Genomic DNA, 21,682 nt, shown 5'->3' with positions numbered 1-21,682 from the left:
TGGCCCAGAACTCAGAAATCTCCCTGCCTCTGCCTTCCAAGAGCTAGGAGCTAGGATTAAAGGCATATGCCACTATGACAGGCTGTTTCTCTCTCTCTCTCTCTCTCTCTCTCTCTCTTCTCTCTCTCTCTGTCTCTCGTCTCTCTCTCTCTCATGCACAAATGCTTTATTAATACAATATACATAAACTATAAAGGAGGAAGTTTAAATATCTGCATCGTAACAAACAGGCGGCAATTCAACATCCAGGGTGGAGAGAATGCTGGAAGGAGAATGCAGCGGATTAGATTCCCATGGTAGAAAGTATGTCTTCAGAGGCGAAGGAGGGTCCAGGGGCAGCAGCTTCTCAAGCCCTCTGTCCTCATTCAGGATCATGAGAGGCACTCCATTCAAGGGGAGATGTGCAATCTGGTGCTCCTCAGGCAGGTCAAAACTCTCAAAATCTAGAGGATTGAAGGGGAAGAACATCTCTATTTCTGGGTAAGTATCATCAGAAGCAGGAACAGAGCCCTGTGTGTCTTATCAACCTTCTCAGTGATCTTTTTCATAGTCAAAGTTGGCTGATTCTGTTTGAGGGGTCTATTAGTCTTCACTGGCTTTTCTGTAGCTCTGTTGACTGTTCCCAAAGACTTTCTGCTGGCTTTAGGCAGGGCTGGAGCATTGAACACTTTGCCAACTTGTGGCTTTGAAACCTGCAATTTCCCATCTAAGGCCTTGACACCAGACCCCAGCTTCAACTCATCCTTAGATGCCAAAAAGCCATCCTGGATTACTCCAAGACTGCTTCCTTCCCTTCCCCTCCCTTCCCTCCCTTCCCCTCCCCTCCCTCCCCTCCCCTCCCCTTCTGGAATTGGTGACAAGGCAGTGGATCCTGAGGTCCTCTGGAACTTGAGAGAGAGAGCAGGGCCCTGTCTGTGTCAGTGTGTATGAGGAGGAGAAGCTTATTATTATTTAAAAACCAACATTGGTGCTGTGACAAAACAGGCTTCCCAGCGCTCTGCATCCAGAACCCTGTGTGGAGGTTTCTCGGACCTATGACTGCCCGCTCTGCTTTCCCATTTGCCCAGCCGCTGGGACTGCTCCTCACCACACACCGGCTACATGAGACATGGGGCTGGTGAGGCGGCTCAGTGCATCAAGTGCTTACCATGTGAGCTGGGTGACTGAGCTCAGTCCTCGGAGCCATGTCAAGCTGCGCCCAGTGCTGCCCAGGTGCAGTCCCAGCATTCTTATCAGTGACGCGGCAGCAGAGACAGGAGAAGGGCCCAGCTCACAGGCCAGCTAGCTGGGAGTGCACACTGCCTAGAAACAGCAGTGAGACAGACTGTTTCAGGAACGAGGGAGGAGAGCTGTCCTCTGACCTCCGCACAGCTGCTGTGGTGTGACACACTGACACACAGCATCATACACAGAAAGCAGCAGGTACAGCCGGGATCCAGTCAGTTATTGATCAGTGGTAGAGTGTTTGCCCCGTATATGTAGGCCTTGGTTCCATCCCCAGCACAGACAGACAGACAGACAGACACACACACACACACACACACACATACACACACATACAATATCGCATAAAAGGACAATCATTATTTCGAGGACAATCATTATTTAGAGGACAATCATTATTTCGAGACAACTAAATCCAAAAATGATGGTAGGAGTCGGTAGTTACATCTGGAGAATGGAGAAAAACTTTTTTCCCATTTATTTGTCTTTCTGAGCTGTTTATTAAGAAGAAAAACAAAACAAACCACAAAAACCCAGTCTTCTATAACTTTAAGTTATTTAAAAAAAATGTTTTATAAAGAACTGAATAAATGAAAGCGCTCTCTTTTTCGATGGCATGTTGTTTAGATGGCAGTCTGAGTCTTAACGCCCGTGTGAAGTTAGGTCTGCAGGTTTCTTGTATCAGGAAGAAGCTGAATCAGGGGAGGGTCACATGACAATACACATGCCTCAAGAATCATAACGTGCAGTGTAGGCCAGGCTGCATAAATTTGCCTTAACAATCACAGTAGCAGAGCGGATAGCAGATCAAATTCAGACACACCCAGACACGGGGCCCGGGGCCACGGGTCAGAGGTAGCCATCTGCCAACTCTATCCACTGGCTGAGATTACGCTTGGTGGTGCCTCACTCCGGGCAGGAACCAGAATTGTCTGGCCACAGCTGCTCAGGCCTGCAGTGGACCAGTTAGTTCCGAGAAGATGGGATGCTGAGGGGATTGAGATGTGTGACTTTAGTCACGTTCTAGAGCTATCCTGAAGACAGGTGGGAGCCCCACACCCCCTAAGGACTCACAGGCTCCTTCCTTCCTCTTCTCAAGGCCTGGCAGCCTCTTGACCTTTGCTTGTCTGAGGTTTACGTTTCTGTGGGCCTCAGCAGCTGCAGAAAGGAGGCTGGGATTTGGTTGCCACTGGCTGGCAGAGCTAAGCCAGGAGACTCATTCCCGGCACTAAACAAAGCCCAATTAATCTTTGACCCCTGCCCCTCCCAAGAGCTTTGGCCCTCTTCCCATCTCTTTTCTTCCTTGTGGGCCTCTCCCTGCATTCTCTGTCCCCTCATTTTCCTCTGTGCCCTGGCCTGCACTGGCAGTTTCCCCCAGCTCCTGGCCCAGTCCAGTCTGTCCATGCTGTCCTCAAGTCCTGCTTCCTGTACATCTCCCAACCCTGACAGAGACAACCCAGACAAGAAGGTCCACTGGGCTTCTGAGAGGAGAAGGAGAACATCATCCACAGACTCAGAATCAAAGACTCACTTGGACATTTCTAAGTTGCCCAGGTCCCGGAGACCCAGCCGGCTGACGGTGAAGTATGACCGAAGTCATCTGCAGCGCTGGCTGGAGATGGAGCAGTGGGTAGATGCTCAGGTTCAGGAGCTATTCCAGGTGGGTAGCTTGAGGGAGTCTGCCGGAGACTGTGGACCTGGGGACAGGTCCTGAGATCCAGGGAGCTTTCTTAGAGACTTCCAGGGGAGCTGGGGGGCTGATGTGAGATGCTGTCATGGAGCATGCTCCTTCTTCAGACGGAAGAAAAGTCTTTAACCCCTTTGTGCTATGGAAAAGGCCTTTTAACACTGCCTGGACTCAGTTTCTGAGCTATACAATGGGCTATCTATCTGATCTATCTCTTTGCTAAGACTGTGATTCAAATGACGGCTGAAGAGTAAATGCTTGGCCAGACTACTATGCATCTTCTATACATCTTTGCATAGAGTTATATGCATTGTTTGGTACAGTCCCTATCAATACTATGGCTATCAGCTTTAAATGAATTAAGATGAGGTGAAATATAAAATTTAGGTCCCATGTCCCATAGACATGGTTAAAGTGCTGACTGTCTCATGTACCATATTGCCAGCACAGATGTTACATGAGACAGTAACTACCTCAGAACAGGCAATGCAGAACTAGACAGAACAGGCAGGGAAATCACTGATGCCATGACCCCACTGGCTTTGACATGTGCCTCTGACTGCCTTTCTTCAGCCTCAGCCTGGGAAAGGATGGGTCTTGTCCTTGATCACAGAAGGGAGTACTTTGACTTAGACCCCATCAACTCTGATCCCAGAGTGGTAGCAACTGATTCATCAAGAATAACATTTTGACCTCTTAACAGTTCTTCACCACAGTGCAAGCCCGGGCATGCATTGTTTGATTTAACCCTCCCACCCCTCCATCAGGTCTTACAGCTGAGAGAATGGAGACTTAGGGCTGGAGCACTCAGTTGGTCGAGTGTGTGCATGAAGCCCTGGCTTTGACCCCCAGCATTGCGTTCATGGTTCATGGTGGCACATTCCTAGGGGAGGCGGAATCCGGAGGGTCAAGAGTTCACAGGTATCCTCGGCTGCCTAGTGAATTCAAGGCCACCTGGGATCCACAAGTGACTTGTTCAAAGTCATACAGCTAGGAAGCCATGGGACTAGGAGTATAGATTGACCCCCGAGGTTTTGGGCATTGACTTGAACAGCCAGTGAGAATTTAGATCTACTAAAGCGGGTTCAAGCATTGGGCATGGTCCGTTCTAGGAGATTAACCCACAGGACCAGCTCTCTTTGTTCACAAGAGTGTTTGTTAGCCTCCCTCCCTCCCTTCCTCCCTCCCTCCCTTCCTCCTTACCCCACTCCCTTCTTTCCTTCTTTGGGTCCTGTGTTAGGGCCTGTGATTCTTGCAAGCGAGGAGCTGTCCTGCTATGGGAATAGGAAAGGATGGGCAGATGGGGTCTGGTCAGTCTTACAGCTCACTGTATCCTGTGGCTGTTTAGGACACCTTCGCTCTCGTCTGCTGAAGCCTCCTAAGCCTCCTTGTAGAGGGTAGAGAGATGCCCGAGTTGGGAGCTAGAGGGGAGCACTTTCTTGGTCCCCCATCTGTTGTGGTTTTGCCGGACACCTCCCGCCACCCCCACTTTACTGCCTCCGGCCCCTCCCCACTGGCTACAGTTCCATTTCCAAGGGTGTCTTGTGTGTGTGCATGAAAAGTCTCATATTTCAGACACCTCAGGGCAAGTCCTGCCGGGCCACAGAGAAAAGCGCAGCCAGAGAACCTTGTTTTACAAGGTGAACATGGAGGAGGGGAGGGTGCACAGTCAAGTACCCATAACACTGGATCGGCAGAAAACGCCTGGCCTGTAGTTTCCATGACAATTGTCCAAAAGTGCCAGCAGGAAGCAGCTAAGTGCCTGGGGAGCTCCAGGTGGCTGGGCATCTTAGACAGAGGTCAAGGTAAGTCTGAACTTGCTCAGCTTCGGTTCTGCCTTCCTAGTGCCCTCCACCTCCATGGCTCTGTCCTGCCCACCCTGTCCTGCTGCACCGTTGGGAGTGGTTACAGGGAGGTGACACTTGTTTAGTCTGATGACACTCAGAGGACGTCCTCAGAGGACCAGTGTCCCCTTGGGTGTGTAGCTTGGCCTGGGGTCTGTGGGGAACTAAATCTGAGATACACACAGTCTGGGGGCCCAGAAGCTTCTGTTCTTTAGAAGTAACCTGAGGATTTGGCTCCTAGGCAGGGACGTAATCGGCTGTACATTTAAGGAGACCCCTGTTTAACAACCAGCTCAGACACTATTTCTATCCCTTAGGTCTTCACTTCACGTCAGGCTCCTTAAAGGATTTGTCCACACTCACTACTTTTACTGACTTTTCCCATTCCCTCTACCGCTCAGTGCCCTGAGGTCTATGGAGCGCTCTGACTCAGGTTGCTGTCCACCGCCCTAGGGTTAAATCTAATGAGCATATCAGCAGGAGACACTGTTGACCAAGAGTGAAATATTTTCTTCCTGCAGTGTCCATGATAATGGATTTTCCTGGTGACAGCTGGAACACATTCCTGTTGAGATGGTGACATTTTAAATCTGGGGTAACTTAGTGAGATCCTATCTTTTTTTTTGGTGTTTTGAGACAGGGTTTCTCTGGGTAGTTTTGCGCCTTTCCTGGAACTCACTTTGTAGACCAGGCTGGCCTCGAACTCACAGAGTGAGTGCTGGGATTAAAGGTGTGCGCCACCACCGCCCAGCGATATCCTATCTTGAAATAAAAAATACACACAAAAGAGCTGGGGATATAGGTCAGTGTAGGTAGGTCACTTGCTCAGCATGTGTGAGACCTTGGGTTTCACATCAATCCTGAGTAGCACCAAATACATAAGTAAATTAAAAGTATCATTGGGGTCAATGATGGCTAAGCAGGTAAAGGTGCTACCACACAAGCCTGATGACCTGAGTTTGATCCCTTGCACCCCAGTAAAGGTGGAAGGAGAAGACCAATTCCACACAGTTGTCCTCTGACCATGGCATACACATCCCATTATACACAGGATAATACTAAGACTAATACTTTTCAAAATGTACTGACAGCTTGACAAAGTGTGTGCCACCACAGCCTGGCCTCTACGGCTAACTAGTGACTTGCTTTGCCCTCTGATCTTCAGGCAAGCTTTATTTGTTAGAGCATACACAAAATGTCACCACAGGTCTGATTGTGTAGCCTAAACTAGCCCGGAACTCTAGACTTCAGAGTAGCTGGAGTTATAGGCATGTGCCATCTTGCCCTGGCTCTTCCCCTGCCCTCTGAGGTGCTGATACACTCACTCAGAATGATTGATGATCTGCAGACCAGGCTGGGTTCCACATCCCACTCAGCATCCACCTCTTGGGCTGTCTTCTCTAACCTTTTTTATTTTTTTCAGAATTAAATGAATCCCATCCAATAAAGCCTTTACTAAAATATCATCACTTCCAGATGCCCGACTTGACTCTTATCTTATTTTTAGTGTTTCGACACAGGGTCTTATATGCAGCTGTGTTTGGTCTAGAATTCACTATGTAGCCCAGGCTGGCCTCAAACTTTCAGCAATCCTCCTGCTTCTGCTTCCTGAGTGCTGGGATTATAGACATATGCCACCGCACCCAACCATTTTATATGTTTTATTAATTTATTAGCATTTTAGTTAATTAATTTTTAATTCTTTTTGAGACAGAGGTTCTCTGTATAGCCCTGACTGTCCTGGAACTCAAAGATCTGCCTGCTTCTGTCTCCCAAATGCTGGGATTAAAAGTGTGCGCCACTGCCAACCAGCTAATTTATTATTATTACTCCTGAGTGTACTGAAGAATTAAACCCAGGGCTTCATGCATACTAGACAAAACAAGCACTTTACCACTAAGCTACATCCATTTAACCCTATCTAGCTGTCTGTCCATCCGTCTGAGTTTTGTTGTTGTTTTGAGATAGCATCTAATGTAGCCAAGGCTGGCTCCAAACTCTCTGAGGAACTGAGAGTGACCTTGAACTCCTGATCCTACAAGCTCTAGCTCCTGAGTGCTGGATTGCAGGTTTGTGTCCCCATGCCTGCTTTATGTGGTTCTTGGGGTTCAGCCCAGCGTCTGTGGATACTGCACAACCATTCCACCGCCTGAGCTACGTTCCAGCCACCCTATGGCCAGTTTTTTACTTTACATTTTGAAACAGGCTTGCTAAATTCTCCAGACTGGCCTTGAACTCCTGATCCTCCTGCCTCAGCTTTTCTTAGTGCTAACATTTTTTTTTTTTCAAGACAGGGTTTCTCTGTGTAGTTTTTGGTGCCTGTCCTGGATCTTGCTCTGTAGACCAGGCTGGTCTTGAACTCACAGGGCTGCATAGTGAATTCTAGGCCAACCAAACACGGCTGCATATAAGACCCTGTATCAAAACACTAAAAATAAGATAAGAGTCAAGTCGGGCATCTGGAACTGCTAGGATTAAAGGTGTGCACCACCGCTGTCTGGAGCACTAGCATTTTAAACATGCCTATGTTTAATTTGGATTTTATCTTCTATTTTTCTCATTTCCCTACCTGGGAAATCTATCTATCATTTTGAGATTAAATGTTGTATATATGTGAGTGAGTGTGTGTGTGTGTGTGTGTGTGTGTGTGTGTGTGTGTGTTAGTGGGAATCAAACCTAGGGCCTCTCACTTGCTATTCAAGTTCTCCACCACTGAAGTTACACCCATCTTTAGGTGTAGACATTGGGTTCTGGGCATTGTGAATTGAATGTCAAGTAGCTGGATATATTTTAAGATTTATTTTTTATTTTTAGTTGTGTACATGTCTCTGTGTACTCTGTGTAGGTATATGCACAAGAATACTGGTGCCCTCAGAGGCCAGGAGCATAAGATCCTCTAGAGTTAGAGTTACAGGCAGTTTTGAGCTGCCCAGTGTGGATGCTCGGGTTGAGTTTACTCCTCTACAAGAGCACTATGTGCTCTTAACTTCTAAGTCATTGCCCCGGCTCAAGTAGCTGCATTAACAAACAAACAAACAAAAAACAAAAACAAAAACAAAAGAACTTTGTTCAGGCAGTGTTGGGTTTTATTCTATTGATGGTAAAGTTACTAGTGGCACAGTTTGATTTGACACTTGTTTCTAAGCTTTGATGGGATTAATGCAAAGTTGCCTTTAATCCAGGAAATCATTGGCCCTCCCAGGGTAGAGTGACCTTTTTGAGGTCTCTGTATGATCAACGATGACTGTTGAGCTCATTGCTCAGACTCGATTTGTGTCCAGTCCTGTGTTAGGCCTGAGAACTGCCCCCCTCTGGGCCTTCAGCCGCTCACAGTTGGTTGTGAGTGTGCATCTTAGTGCTGAGCAGAGACTCAAGAGAGTCCCTTCTGCCAATCGCCCGAGCTCTTTCTACATAACTGTCCTTACTCAGAAATTAGTGCAGTGACTTCTAGCTGCCTCAGCCTTCTCCAGGTCTCATCGCTGTCACACGGCTTCAGGGACACCACTGTGCTTTGTGTGGATCCTCTGGGAAGAAACCTTGTTTTTTTCTTTCTGGACTCACAGGCCCGAGTTCCTTATTGTGCAATATCTGAAAATACTGTTCAGTTTTTTTTCTTGTATTACTTTATATGTATGAGTGTAGCTGGAGTTTTCCGGCCTTGCCCACAGTCAGGACAAATCTCTCACCCGCCAGTCCCACAGCCTCTCAGACCCAACCAAATAAACACAGAGACTCATATTGCTTTCAAACTGTATGGCCGTGGTAGGCTTCTTGCTAACTGTTCTTTTATCTTAAATTAACCATTTCCTTTTATCTTAAATTAACCATTTCCATAAATCTATTCCTTGCCACGTGGCTGGTGGCTTACCGGCACCTTCACATGCTGCTGGTCATGGCGGTGGCTACAGCGTCTCCTTCTGCCTTTCTGTCCTTTTATTTCTCCTTTCTGCTAGTCCCGCCTATCTTTCCTGCCTAGCCATGGCCGATCAGGTTTTATTTATTAACCAATCAGAACAACTTGACATACAGACCATCCCCCAGCACAGCCAAGTGCAGACCATCTCAAACACCTGCACTCAGGCCCATGGTCCTAATCATCCTCTATACGGACCTGCTGGGTAACGCCACAAGGAACCCAAGAAGGGCTCCCACAGGACATACCAATCATCCCACAGCACTTCCCCTTTTCTTTTTTTTAAAAAGGAAGGTTTTAACTTTTACACATCTCCAAAGCCAGCTTGGTATATTTGGGAACTGTAGCCTTCTAAGCCTGAAACAGCTCTGTGGCTGCTGGCTCCGCCCACCTCAGCTTCCCAACATGGCGGTGGTCCGTTTACCACCAGCTCTGGGAGCCATCGTGGTCTGTGCTTTTATCCAGCACCGTGTAGCCCAGAAACCCTTTTTGCCTTGTACTAGCAAAGGCAAATCCACCATGCAACTTAATGTGCATTTGCAGAGGCCTCATTCCGCCATACTGCAGGTCAAGCACACATGCCAGGAACCCGCCAGTAACTCAAACCAGCGGCTGCCGCTCATTTGAGAGAGAGAATTAGGAACTGTGGGCGTTTACCGACGTCACCGTTCCTGGAGAACTTACGACGTCACTGCTCCGTGTGTTGAGTTCTGATCCTCTTTACCACCACGCGAGGATTCTTCTCAGATCACACTTTATTGGAGCGCCTCTTGGTTAAGGGACTTTGTCTTTAGTTTTTTTTTTTTTTTAACACCGGCCTTTATCCCTGTTCATTTGTCCTTTTTCTTTAGTCCCTCTTTTTTTTTTTTCTTCCCTTTTTTTCTTTAGCCCCACGTTCAGGCGCCATTTGTAGCTGGAGTTTTCCTGCCTTGCCCACAGTTAGGACAAATCTCTGTCACCCGCCAGTCCCACAGCGCTCAGACCCAACCAAGTAAACACAGAGACTTATTTTGCTTGCAAACTGTATGGCCGTGGCAGGCTTCTTGCTAACTGTTCTTTTATCTTAAATTAATCCATTTCCATTTATCTTAAATTAACCATTTCCTTTTATCTTAAATTAACCATTTCCTTTTATCTTAAATTAACCGTTTCCATAAATCTATTCCTTGCCACGTGGCTGGTGGCTTACCGGCGACTTCACATGCTGCTGGTCATGGCGGCGGCTGCAGTGTCTCTCCGAAGGAGACGCTGCAGCCGCCGCAATGACCAGAGATGCTGCAGCCGCCGCCATGAGGAGAGACACCTACATTGTGAGAATCATCTAGTCCTGGCACTCCCCCTGAGCATAAGCATAAGGATTTTGTAAAGTTTGCTTTTTTGTTTATTTACTTTGGAAACAGGGTCTCATTTCAGGCTTAGTAGCCAAGGATGACCTCCTGTCTCTACCTCCCAGGTGCTGGGATTACAAGTGTGCTGGGTTTATGCTGGTCCTGGGGACTGAACTGGAGCTTTGTGCATGCTAGGCAAGCCCTCTCCCGGCTAGTTTTTACTCTCTAGATTGTAGAGGATGCTTCTTTCCTTCCAGGACTCTCCCTGACCCCCGTCTTGGTTAGCATTCCTTCCCATGTGCTCCTATGATCTCTCATCAAGGCATCTGTCTGTCACCATCTATTGTAACTGCTTTCACTTGTCTACTGACTTTTCAAGGGCAAGATCATGTTGTCTGTCTGTCTTGCTGTTACGGACCTAAGACTCATCGTCATCTTTGATACACAGCATGCCTTTATTAAGTAGACATAAAGTGTGTGAGCGCTGAATGAGATGAGTTCTTGATGGAAGACGTGAAGGGGGCAGTTCTAGAACTTAGGGGAAAGGGGATAACTCGAGCAATACTGATTTGGAAAAAGTGCAGAAGTCCCCAAAGTGTTAACAGTGTTAACCTGTTAGTTACCTGTTAGTGAGAGGAGGAGGGAGGTGATGAGGGTTCCTTTCTGTTTTACTACTTCATTTGATCTGTTTTATTTATTGTAATTTACAAAGCCAACTTTATTGAATATAAATTGACATAGAGTAAAATGTGCCCTTTTGCAGTGTGCATAAAAATCCAGTGTGTTTTTCCCTTTATAAAATGTCCCACCACCAAGGTAAGAAACATTTCCATCACCCAAGAAGTTCCCAAATAACATTTACCTTTAACCAAATTATGTAATTGAATTGCTATCATTTTTTACGTTTTTTATTTAACCTAATTTAAACAAATTATGTAATTGAATTGCTGTTGTGTCTGGCTTTGTTGCTGCTGTTGTTACCAGTTTCCCATCTGTTTTGAGACACGGTCTTGCTATGTAGCCCTGGTGGGTCTGGTCCTCTCCATACAATCCAGGCCGACCTCGTACTCACAGCAGCCTCCTGTCTCAGCTTTGTAAGTGCTGGGCTTACACTGGTGTGCCGTCCGATCTGGCCTCATATCTGTTTATGCGATGACTCATTAACTGCCGATAATATGGAGGCTGTGTGAAGGCAAGATCTTGGTTCACTGAGGTTCCCAAGCTCATAGTGCCAAGTTCACCGCAGCTGTTAGATGCATGCTTGTGGAAAGGCAGATTCCTAATGATCAAATAGTCAAATGGACAAATAGAAATTCTGAAGCCACTAAAGAAAAGCACAGACGGGGCCGGCGAGGTGGGTCAGTGGTAAAGGTGCTCGCTGAGCAAGACTGATTACCTGAGCTGAATCCCGGGAAGCCGTGGTGGAAGGAGAGAAAGAACCAAGTCCACAAGCTGTCCTCTGATCCCATCATGTGTTCCTGTACACACACACACACACACACACACACACACACACACACACACACACTTTTTTAACGATGATTATAAAATACCCAGCTAGGTATGGTGGCACACACCTATAATTCCAGTACTCAGGAGGCTGAGACAGAAGGACAGCAAATTAGGGGCCGTCTTGGGCTATCGAGGACTCCTCGAACTCAGAGATCGCCTGCCTCTGCCTCCCGAGTGCTGGGATTAAAGGCGTGGCCACCACCGCCCGGCCCTTTTGCTGTTTTTTGAGAGTTTCTCACTATACAGCTGTAGTTGGTCTGGAACTAGCTGTGTAGACCACGGTGGCCTTGAACTCTCAGGGATCTGCTTGTCTCTGCCTTCTGAGTGCTGGGATTAATGGGCTGAGCCACCACACTGGGCATTTCCCCCACCAAAAGACAGGGTCTTTCATTGGCCTGAAATTCACAAGTAAGCTAGGCTGGCCAGAGGCAAGCCTTATAGATCTACCTGTCTCTACCTTTCCAGTGCTGGGATTACAAGCACTCACTGCCATGCCCCAGGCCTGTTTAAATTGTAAATAACATCTATTTATTTGTATGTATCCACACATCTGAGGTGCACAGATAGAGATCATAGGACAACTTGTGGGAGCTGGTTCTCTGCTTCCACTGTGCAAGTCCTGAGAATCAAACCTGGATCCTTTGGAAGAGCAGCCAGTCTCTTCTAGCTCTCCCCCTGCCCTTTAGACAGGGTCTCATGTAGCCTAGACTGGCACTGAAGTGGCCATATAGCCAAGGGTTGTCTTGAACTCTGATCCTGTTGCCTCTACCTCCCAGATGCTGGGATTATAGGCGTGCACCACCACGCCCAGCTCCCAAGCTCCCATCTTCTTATTTTGGGGGAGTTTTTATGTTGTTTGTTTGTTGTTTTGGTGGGGTTTTTTGTTTTTGTTTTTAGACAGGGTTTCTCTGTGTAGCCCGGCTGTCCTGGAACTCCCTCTGTAGACCAGGCTGGCCTCAAACTCAAGAGATGCCTCTGCCTCCCAGGTGCTAGAATTAAAGGTGTCCATCACCACACTCGGACAGTTGTGAGCCTCCATGTGGGTGCTGGGAGTCTAATTCAGGTCCTCTGGAAGAGCAGCCAGTGCCCTCATCCGCTGAGCCTCTCCCCAGCCATTCTCCCTCCTGTCTGAGACAAGGTCTCCCTCTGAAGTCTAGGTTGCTCTGGGACTCATGATCTGCTTTCCTCCGCCTAAGTACTGACATTGCAATCACAGGGGAAGTCACTCTTCCCGCTTTTGGGTAGAACATCGTAGGTGCTGAGTAAACGTTTATTGGACAGAATAATCAATGGGCATTGAGTACGCTGAGGAGGGGATCACTATGGAAGACCGCAGATGAAGGTGGAGACGGGCAAGTCCTTGACAGTAACTGCCGTTCTAGCACCAGGTGGTCAGATCTCTCTGTTACTCTGAACTAGGGTCAAGAAGCTCCTTCGGAGCCCGAGATTGATCTGGAAGCTCTCATGGAACTATCCACAGAGGAGCAGAGGACTCAGTTGGAGGTAGGCTGGGAGCCTGGGGCCTGCTTCCCTGGGTGTCATGAACCGACTTCCGGCAGCACCCTAACCAACCGAGCCAACTGCCAGCTGCAGAGAACCAAGTTACAGGGGAGGGATCTTGGGAGGCTGACGGGCGCTTGTGGGGAAGTCGTATGTCTTGGCTCACCTGGCTCTCTTTCACCCAGGCCATTCTCCAAGACTGCCCCTCAGACAGAGAGGTAAGGCATATTCTGCTTCTGCAGTGGGAGGAGGCCCAATGGGATAAGAGGAGCATCTGAAAGGAAAGCTTGGCCCTTGATAACTCTTGCCTTTTCTTGCTCTGGGGGACATTCCAAGACAGATTGGGGAGAGCAGCAAGGTAACTGTGAGTTCCTGCTTCATCTCACTGCTCTTTCTCCCTCAGCCTTTTATCTCTGAGCTGCTCAGTCAACTCAAGAGACTTCGGAGACTCAGCAGGCCTTCGAAATAATGCTGGAGAGACCATCTGTAGCCGACAGAACTTCTGTAGCCTCAGCCCTGACCTGGATGCTGGCTGAAAGGTCTTCAATACAGACAAGGGATGCAGAAGACAAGGAGAGACACTTGTACAGCTCAAGTGTGTGTGCAGCTACTGCTGGGCTCTCTGTGAGTCAGTTGTGGCTGGTGCCTAATGCTTCCCTTGGCAGCCAGGATAAAAACTTTAGGAGACCAGCTGAGTGTGTGGAGTGTGGTGTGTATCTATGCTGGGGGAAGGGAGAGGGAAGTGACATCTTGGAAGACGAGCATCCTAAGTGCCCTGGCTGTGCCCGCATCATCTATCCATCTACCACTCTCATCCCACCCCCAATGCCAACAGGTGTTGGGAATTCAAAGATGGAGATCACAGCCTGGCTTTGAAGAGATTGGGAGAGTGAGGCCCAGAGGCCGTGTGCATAAAGCACACAGCCCCCTGGCATCACCAACAAGAGGGGCCCAACTGGTAAAGATAAGTTTTGAATTTCACCGAGGAGGCAACAGGAAGCACCTCGCTGGATCTGGAGCATTCAAGGAGGTTGACCCCTCCTCCACTCACAGTGTAGCAAGGATCTCTAGAACCATCTCATATCTCTAGAACTCACCCATATCAGTCTCTGCCCTTAGTGAATGTGGAAAAGGACAGAGCAGAGGATATGTAGAGTGAAAGGGAGTGCCAGGGGTTGGGCAAAGTTGTTGGAAGACAGATATTGGATCTCTGAGGAGGGCAAGATGGAACAGGAGCCAGGAGGTAGGTCCTTTGTGATCAAGGTAGGAAGCAGGGCATGTATACAGTGTTCCTACATTCACTACTTAAGTACTAGAGAGACAGATATCCAACATGGAAGGGTCTTATGGCTAAGCTGAGCTGTCCTGAGTAGAAGGCACAATTCACTAAGATGAATATTCATACTTACTTGGTATGAGACCACCAGGATGGGGGACTGTCCTTGCTGGGAGCTTACACCTTTTTATGAATTCCACAGGAATCTGCTTCTAGCCTACTGTGTTATTAGCACCTCTCACAGGCCTCGGGCTCAGGGGCCACAGGATTCTGGATATAGATGGTGTTGGGTGCCTGGAGGTACAGGTCGGTGGAAGAGCATGCGTGTAGCATGTATAAGGAGTGGGTTCAATCCCCAGTACTGCCAGAAACAAACTCACAAATAAAGAGTCTGGAGCTAGGGCTATAGCTCAGTGGTAGAGTCCTTGTCTAGCATGTGCAAGACCGTGGGTTCAATCCATAGTACAGACAAACAAATCTGGGGCCAATGACTGAACAACTTATTTTTATTAGATCCACTAAAGGCCAGGGCTGGGCCCTGGAACCAGGTTTCCGGGCTCCTCCTTAGGTTCAGTCTGCTCTTCCCCATCTGCCTCTCAGTTTCAGGCCAGCCTCTAGGAGGAAGGCCCTTACTCCTCCTTTCCTCTGGCTCCTCTAAGAGTCATTATCTTCTTCTTTCTTTTTTTTTTTTGGTTTTTCGAGACACGGTTTCTCTGTGTAGCTTTGCGCCTTTCCTGGAACTCGCTTTGGAGACCAGGCTGGCCTCGAACTCACAGAGATCCGCCTGCCTCTGCCTCCCGAGTGCTGGGATTAAAGGTGTGCGCCACCACCGCCCGGCGAGTTATTATCTTCAATGGACTTTTTCTTCCTTACAAGGACTGTGAAGCTCAAAAGAGATGTGTTTACCATTGGTAGAGCCAAATCTGCTCTCGCACTGGATGCCGAGACTAGGCCCAGGTGGCCATGCCAGCCCGCTGGCTGCCATGGCATTGCCACCTCAGGAGGTCATCAGGGTTTTCCTCAGTGTTCTCGGCCAGCAGTTCGGGGGCGGTATGCAGAAGTCTGATGCTCTTTAAGATCAAAGTTATCGTGGCCCTCCCTGGGGAGCAAAGGGGTGAATGGCAGAGATCTTGGCATCCCTCCAGCCAAGATCAATCTACCCTTAGAACGCTCCACCCGTACCCACCGGAAGCAGCGGGCACAGTAGAGGTCTCCATCGCAGCCAGCACAGCGCAGGGTAGCATCCTCATTGCAGATACAGCACCAGGGGAGCTCTTCTTCCTCAGCCTGGAGCCCAGGAGGCAGAGACTGGGTCTTCAGGAAGAGAGGAAGGGGGGAAGTCGAGTACAGATGAGCAGCGAGCCAGGTGCAAGGCTGTGGGAAGTGTGGCGACGCCTGTGTGGGGCTTTTCTCACCTCAGTCTCTGCCCTGCTGGGTCGGGCCCGGGGTCGGGGAGCTGCTTCCACAGGGATGTTAAAGCCACTTGCCTCATCCAGGGCAGCTTCTTCAGTGAGCTGTGAAGACAGAGGAAGAGAACTACTTCCTGCTCTAAGCCCAGGCTCCCCTCCTGGCATTTCTGACCTAACTTCTCAGCTCTTCACCCTTTACGTAACTCCTGCTGTATCTTCCTGGTTTCTTGAGAGAGGAAATATGGAGTCCAACTAAAACTGAGCTGTGGAATGTCCACTCACGTGGCCCTAGAGGCCAGTGAGTGACAGCAGACAGCTGGCGCAACAGTGAGGCAGAGGCAGCGCAGGTCAACGGGGTGGGTAACAGGCTACCTGCTTCAGGACTCTCTGGATGGCCGTCTCTTCGTCCTCCTCCTCCTCACTGTCTGGCAGGTGATAGTCCTGGAGGGTCACTTGAATGAGGGGCGGGAACAGAGGAAGGAGTGAGGGAGAGGCCTCACCACACGGCTGTCCTGCCTTCTGGAACTGTTGCTTCCCTGGGGGCGCCTATTTCAGAGCTGAGAACCAAGCTGCTTCCCTATCCCAGCGTCAGCCCTGAGCACGCAGGGCAGTAGAGAAGCATTAGCACCCGAAGAGACTGAAGGTCCCACCGCCTCTTACGGCTGCCTCCGAGTCCTCAACCCTGCTCTGCCCTGTCATATCTCATGGCTCTGCACAGGGCACGGCAGATCCTTTGGCACACAGGGACCCTCAGTACCTGTGTCAGCACTGGCAGGGAGAGTGGTCTGGGGTGGCACAGGCCTTGGCCAGGGGCCCGGATAAGGAGGCTGGCTTGAGCCTTTACCTCTGTCGGGGTCCTGTCCCTGAAGGACAGCCAATCTTTTGGCGAGAGCCAGGAACCGTTCCTGCCTCGTGTTCTCCTCCCGAAGCTCAACCGCCGCCTCAGCCAGCAACCTGCTCTTCTCCTTCTCCAGGGATGGGCTGGCCCACCCCTGGGAATCTGTGTGCTGGTTCCTTCCACCTCCCTTGTTGAGGTCATTCTGGGGGAGGCCACTGGAAGGGGTAAGACAGTTAGGAAGGCAGAAGAATTCCAGAACCCATTTCTCAACGATTTTCTAACGATACAGTATCAATTTTTTTGCCCAGTACTAGGCTTATATTATAAACAAAATTACTATTTCTTCCATTTTTCCAAATATAAAGTAATTTTTTTTTTGTTATTTTGATCTTTTTAATTAAAGATGGGGGTTTGTTATAGAGTCCAGGCTGGCCTGGAACTCTCGATCTTCCTGCCTCTGCTTCACAGTTCCTAGGATTACAAGTGTGTACCATCAGGCCTGGCAAGACCAGTAATTTTAGTTGTGCTTTTTCAAATGCATCAACCCCCAGCCACCCAGCTAATATAGGGTGGCTATCCTAGGCCTTAAGAATCAAGGCTCAGACATGGGGGGCTAAGGCTTAGCTAGTCTATGTCTTTCTGGGCTGCAATTAACATTTTCTGGGAGCAACAGCGAGAGGTCCTGAAGGAAGCAGCAGTCGTAGATAATGGGCAAGAAGAAATCTGATCAGAGTGGACGTGGCTCTGACATGGTCACCTTTAGTTTAGAGTTTCAGAGCAGGAGCTTTAAAAGCAAGTCGGCCATGACAGAGCACTCCTGAAAGGACTTCCTGTAATCAGGAAGATCAGGAGTTCGTGGTCATCCAAGTTTGAGGCCGGCTATATGAGGGCTACACGAGGCCGCATCTCATAAAATAAAACAAACAAAAGCAAAAATAGCTTTACGTAGAAGGCTCATCCCTGCCAGTTAAGGGCTGTGTGCCCGTGACCTAAGCTTACCAGGTCTGTTTCTTCCGTTATACATAAGAACAATCCTCCGTCAGATCTGAGACTGCGTCTATAATGCGGTGTATCAATCTTAGTTCTTGGGGCACGTTTAAGGGGACAGTTCTCTTTTAGGGGTGGGGAGCAGACAACGGCACAATCGCGTGCCCAGCGGCATCCCTGCCTTCCACCTACCAGACGCCAGGAGCACCTGTGAACTGTGGTAACAAAAATGTCTTCAAACATTTCCAAAAGTGCCCCAGAGGTAAAACATCATCCCGAGTTGGAAAACTGCTCTGGAGCCTCCATATACCACTGTCCAAGAATCCCCTGTGATGGCGGGTGGTGGTGGCACATGCCTGTAATCCCAGCACTCAGGAGGCAGAGGCAGGCGGATCTCTGTGAGTTCGAGGCCAGCCTGGTCTACAGAGCTAGTCCAGGACAGGCTCCAAAGCGACACAGAGAAACCCTGTCTCAAAAAACAAACAAACAAAACAAAGAATCCCCTGTGATGTTGGGAACACTCCGTAGCATGCATGCCCCAGGTTCATGCTGTCCGTGATGTTTGCCGCATGCACACGTGGGTAGCCAGTGGTTGAATGTGGCTGGCAGTAGGAGGCGACCGGAACTTAACCCTTTTCCTGTAAGCCTCTTACCCATTATCGGGTCTTCACTGCAGACCACACTGAGTACTTCGTACGAGCCAGGCACTGACTGTGTTATTCTGCTTATTCCCCATGGCTTCTACCACCTTCTACCAGATAGGTTTTATCACACGGCTTGAGTTCACAGATTAGAGAGATTTAGACGGGTGAAAGAACTCATGTAAGGCGGTGGGATTGGGGTGCCCCATCTAACTGTAGAGCCGGTACAAGAGGCTTACACTGGCTCCCCTTGGAGCAAGCACTCGGTACCCAGAAGCTCTTCAGTGCTGACGATCACTCTCTGACTCATATTCACCTCCCAAGAGGGTGGGCGGGAGAGGCAGGGCAGGACTTTGCAGAAGCCAAATGGACAGGTTACCTGGGCCTCTTCGTTCCCGGCTTTCATCAATAGCCACCTCAGCTGCCAGCTGTGTGAGCAGATCCTGCGTCTGCTGAGCCTGGGTCCTGGTGTCTGGCGCCTGGTGTGCCTGTGCGGAGGAGGGGACCTCAGTGGGGGATAGGAGTGTGGGGAAGGCCACACCGGAAGTCCAGAAGTCTCAGTTGGGGCTGGTTGCTGAGGAGTTTTCGAAGCCCACGGGAAGGGATGAGTTCAAGTCCACACAGGTGAGTAGGTCTGGCAGCTCCCAGCAGGACTGAGTATCCACTCTCTGCTGACGTACTCAGTCCTGCTGCTGGGCACTTGTTCTGTGGCCTGAAAGCAGCCTAAGGCTCAGGAGGTAGGGGTGGGAGGCCTTACTAACTCCTGCAAAGCACATCATCGATCATACATGTAGCTGGGCTTCTGTAGGGTGCTTGCCCTAGGAAACCCTTCTGCCTACGCCATGCCACTCACCGGTCTCACGGTATGAGAAGGCAGCCCTCTGCCCTGTAATGCTGCAAGCCGGTTCTCCATCTCCTCCGTGGAAGGGACGGAGCCCTGGACTTCACCCTTCAGTGCGGCTAGTCGCGCCTCTATCTCCGCCTGGGAGGGCACCGACTCTGTAAGTGGCAAGCAGAGGGCTTGTAAGGGCCAGAGGCAGCGCAGACCCCAGGCCTGCACTGTGCCTTTGAGGTGCCCCTGCCCACTTCAACTCACTGGGCTTGTTTTCCTGACGGAGCCGCGCCAGGCGGTCAGCGATGGCTTGGTCTTGTGGCGTTAGGCCCTGGCTCTGGAGAGTGCTGGGCTTTTTCTTGGCTTCCAAGGCTGCCACACGCCTGGCAGGACATGAGATAGATACTCTTAAGGCAAAGGGGAAGACTGAAGGCACCCATCCAGATCAACTGGGGCCTCGAGAGGCATCGTCTGTGGCCTCTATTTACGTGGTACTGCAGCCCGGCCCAGCTGACCAGCTGTAGGTCTGCTGAGAGGGAAGAGCTCCCAAATGCCTGTTCTGAGAACAGGTTAATGAGCTGCTTTCAGAATCTGAGAGGGGAGCCAGGAGCCCGGAGGTGGGCATTCTCTTTAGCCTGCACCCATGTGATCTGGGGACCAGGGTCCTGCTGCTGGGGTCCTTGTCCTTTGCTGTCAGTACTTACTTCTTGTAGTTCTGAGGTGGCGACCACTTGGAGGTATTGTCAGAAGATCCTCTAGAGAGGAAATGTAGTGTGAGAAGTCCCATCATCCTACCTATCAGTGATTTCTACCCCAAATACTTCCTAGGCAGGCCTCTGGCCAGGCATCACAAGGCCACAGGCCTGCTCAGATGCTTACTGTCGTGTCTTTCTGAACCCTTGGCCCCGCCTTTCTCTCACCTGGTCAGGACTGCGTGGCACTGCTTGCAGACTTTCTGTTGAGTGTTGCCAGCCCGAGGTACCAGAGCGTTGAAGCTAAGACAGCCATTACAGAAGGCCCGGCCGCAGTTCTTACAGCCGTACTGTAAGAAACACGAAGCAGGACGCTCCATCTCTCACCCACCCCTATTGGCTCTTCTCTGGGACTCTCTAAGTAAGCACTCACAGAAAGAAGAAATTGAAGTTGTGACCAGATGTTGGAGGAAGGAAGAGGAGTGGGATCCCTAGGGTCCGGGGAGAGAGAGGGGGAGAGGGCACAGCAATTCCTTGGTTTTCGGGTCTTGTTCCAGTCAGATAAAATTTCAGGCAAAACTCACATGCTTTCTACCATTTTCAATGTCTTACCACGGGGGTGAACAATGAAGACAAACAGAGCCCTGGGAGTCAGGTCGCTGGCTAGTCAACAAAGGAGAATCAGACCCAGTGCAGATGCTATGCTTTCTCTGCTCTGGCAAGATGGGGGTGGTGGTGGTGGTGGTGGCTCAGGATAGGGTGGTAACAATAACTTCAGTTATTAAGTACTTAGTGTGTACCAGGCACACAGCTTGGACCTTAAAATCCTCATCTGACCTAACTGTCATAATTTACACACATTATCATATTTGGTCCTGATGCCCACCATTAGTATCTCTATTTTAACAGGGGCCAGAGAAATTACATGACTTGTTCAATTTAGGTCTTTCTGTGCATAATAGAGGGCAGCTGAAATTTGAACCCTGACTCTGAAATTCACGCTCCTGAAGTGCTCTAGTCCTGCATATCATGAATTCATCCCACTTATTTCCCACTGTCTCCCCAGAAGCTTAGGAACAAGGAGGATCTGGTAAGTCTGTGTTGAGAACAAGAAGGCCTTTCCATTGCGCCCTGGGAGAAAGAGGAAATATTGTAATCTAACCTGGGTAAAGGCAGGCTGCCTATGAGGCAGGTTTCAGAACAGAGAGTAACGGGCACGGTGTGACACACAGCGGTCATAGGACATTAAACGACCGAGATGGAGAAAAGCAGAGAATGGAGAGCAGGAGGCAGATGCTACACTTGGCGGTTAAAAAAAAAGTGTGCTTTTGGAACCTGACAGTAATACACTATCATTTTAGGGTGCTTTCAGCTCCAGCCCCTCACCAAAGCCCCTTAAAATTTTTATTTTAATTACATTATTTCTTTGTGAGTGTGTGTGTGGACATGTGCATGCCATGGCACGTGTGTGGAGATCAGGGAATAACTTGCGGGAGTTCTCTCCTTCCTGGGGTTCGAACTGAGTTATCCCGGCTTGGCGGCAAGTGCGTTTACCCGCAGAGCCATCTCCCTGGATCTCATCATACCATCATCTTAACCCAGAAAGCGAGTGGGCATTCGCCCCACTTTACAGAAATGTGAACGGGGTTACTTCGTCAAAACCACACCACTCGAAAGAAGCCGGCAAGCTGGGTCTTTGGCCTGCAAGTCCCGTGCTCTTCCGTTCGCCCCGCGTCCTCCCTTGGCCCTCCAGCTCTCTAGGAGAACACTCGCCTCCTTCTTGAAGAGGGTGAACTTGACAGCACAGCCGTAGCACCTGCTCTCCATGGCGACCCGGCGCCACAGATCCGAAGGACAGCCTCTCACCAGCGCAGCGCAGGCCGATCAGCCCCTCAAGCCTACGCAGCCCAGCTCTACACGCCCACCCGCGCCATGCAGCCGCCGCCCAGCGCGGCGGGAATTCTGACTCTCTCCGCTCACCACCCCGCGGGCGGCCGCG

At 49.7% G+C, this 21,682-nt stretch overlaps 3 protein-coding genes across 6 annotated transcripts; 1 reads left to right on the top strand and 2 right to left on the bottom strand.

Annotated features, from left to right (window-relative positions):
- Nucleotides 1-152: 152 nt before the first annotated feature.
- LOC114704598 (securin-like) lies at nucleotides 153-1,186 on the bottom strand. The gene is given in 3 exon segments (XM_037204443.1): nucleotides 153-516; nucleotides 519-764; nucleotides 1,148-1,186. Coding segments are annotated over 3 exon segments (597 nt in total). The 3' UTR covers nucleotides 153-204.
- Nucleotides 1,187-2,290: 1,104 nt separating this feature from the next.
- On the top strand, nucleotides 2,291-15,015 carry Ppp1r14d (protein phosphatase 1 regulatory inhibitor subunit 14D). 2 transcript variants are annotated; one of them, XM_028885933.2, is made up of 5 exons: nucleotides 2,291-2,884; nucleotides 4,487-4,551; nucleotides 12,928-13,011; nucleotides 13,194-13,226; nucleotides 13,412-15,015. In XM_028885933.2, exons 1-5 carry the CDS (start codon nucleotides 2,627-2,629, stop codon nucleotides 13,542-13,544), a joined length of 573 nt encoding a protein of 190 aa, XP_028741766.1. In that variant the 5' UTR covers nucleotides 2,291-2,626; the 3' UTR covers nucleotides 13,545-15,015. The 2 variants fall into 2 exon arrangements, with proteins under 2 accessions (XP_028741766.1, XP_028741765.1); XM_028885932.2 differs by lacking the exon at nucleotides 4,487-4,551 and having other exon boundaries at nucleotides 2,352-2,884.
- A 233-nt stretch (nucleotides 15,016-15,248) lies between these two features.
- On the bottom strand, nucleotides 15,249-21,669 carry Zfyve19 (zinc finger FYVE-type containing 19). Of its 3 annotated transcripts, XM_028885965.2 has the most exons (11): nucleotides 21,457-21,666; nucleotides 19,912-20,033; nucleotides 19,696-19,746; nucleotides 19,256-19,374; nucleotides 19,013-19,158; nucleotides 18,532-18,647; nucleotides 16,538-16,746; nucleotides 16,066-16,145; nucleotides 15,700-15,798; nucleotides 15,471-15,598; nucleotides 15,249-15,383 (listed from the first exon to the last, which is right to left on the bottom strand). In XM_028885965.2, exons 1-11 carry the CDS (start codon nucleotides 21,508-21,510, stop codon nucleotides 15,305-15,307), a joined length of 1,203 nt encoding a protein of 400 aa, XP_028741798.1. In that variant the 5' UTR covers nucleotides 21,511-21,666; the 3' UTR covers nucleotides 15,249-15,304. The 3 variants fall into 3 exon arrangements, 1 of the variants encoding a protein (XP_028741798.1); XR_005091383.1 differs by lacking the exons at nucleotides 15,249-15,383; nucleotides 15,471-15,598 and having other exon boundaries at nucleotides 15,780-15,798; nucleotides 16,066-16,752; nucleotides 18,545-18,647; nucleotides 21,457-21,669; XR_005091382.1 differs by lacking the exons at nucleotides 15,249-15,383; nucleotides 15,471-15,598 and having other exon boundaries at nucleotides 15,780-15,798; nucleotides 16,066-16,746; nucleotides 18,539-18,647; nucleotides 21,457-21,668.
- Between the last annotated feature and the right edge of the window lie 13 nt (nucleotides 21,670-21,682).

Source organism: Peromyscus leucopus, chromosome 4 (genome assembly GCF_004664715.2).
Source record: "Peromyscus leucopus breed LL Stock chromosome 4, UCI_PerLeu_2.1, whole genome shotgun sequence".
NCBI classification, from domain to species: domain Eukaryota; kingdom Metazoa; phylum Chordata; class Mammalia; order Rodentia; family Cricetidae; genus Peromyscus; species Peromyscus leucopus.
The sequence above is the reverse complement of the archived record's forward strand: the minus strand, read 5'-3'. Positions and strand labels throughout refer to the sequence as shown.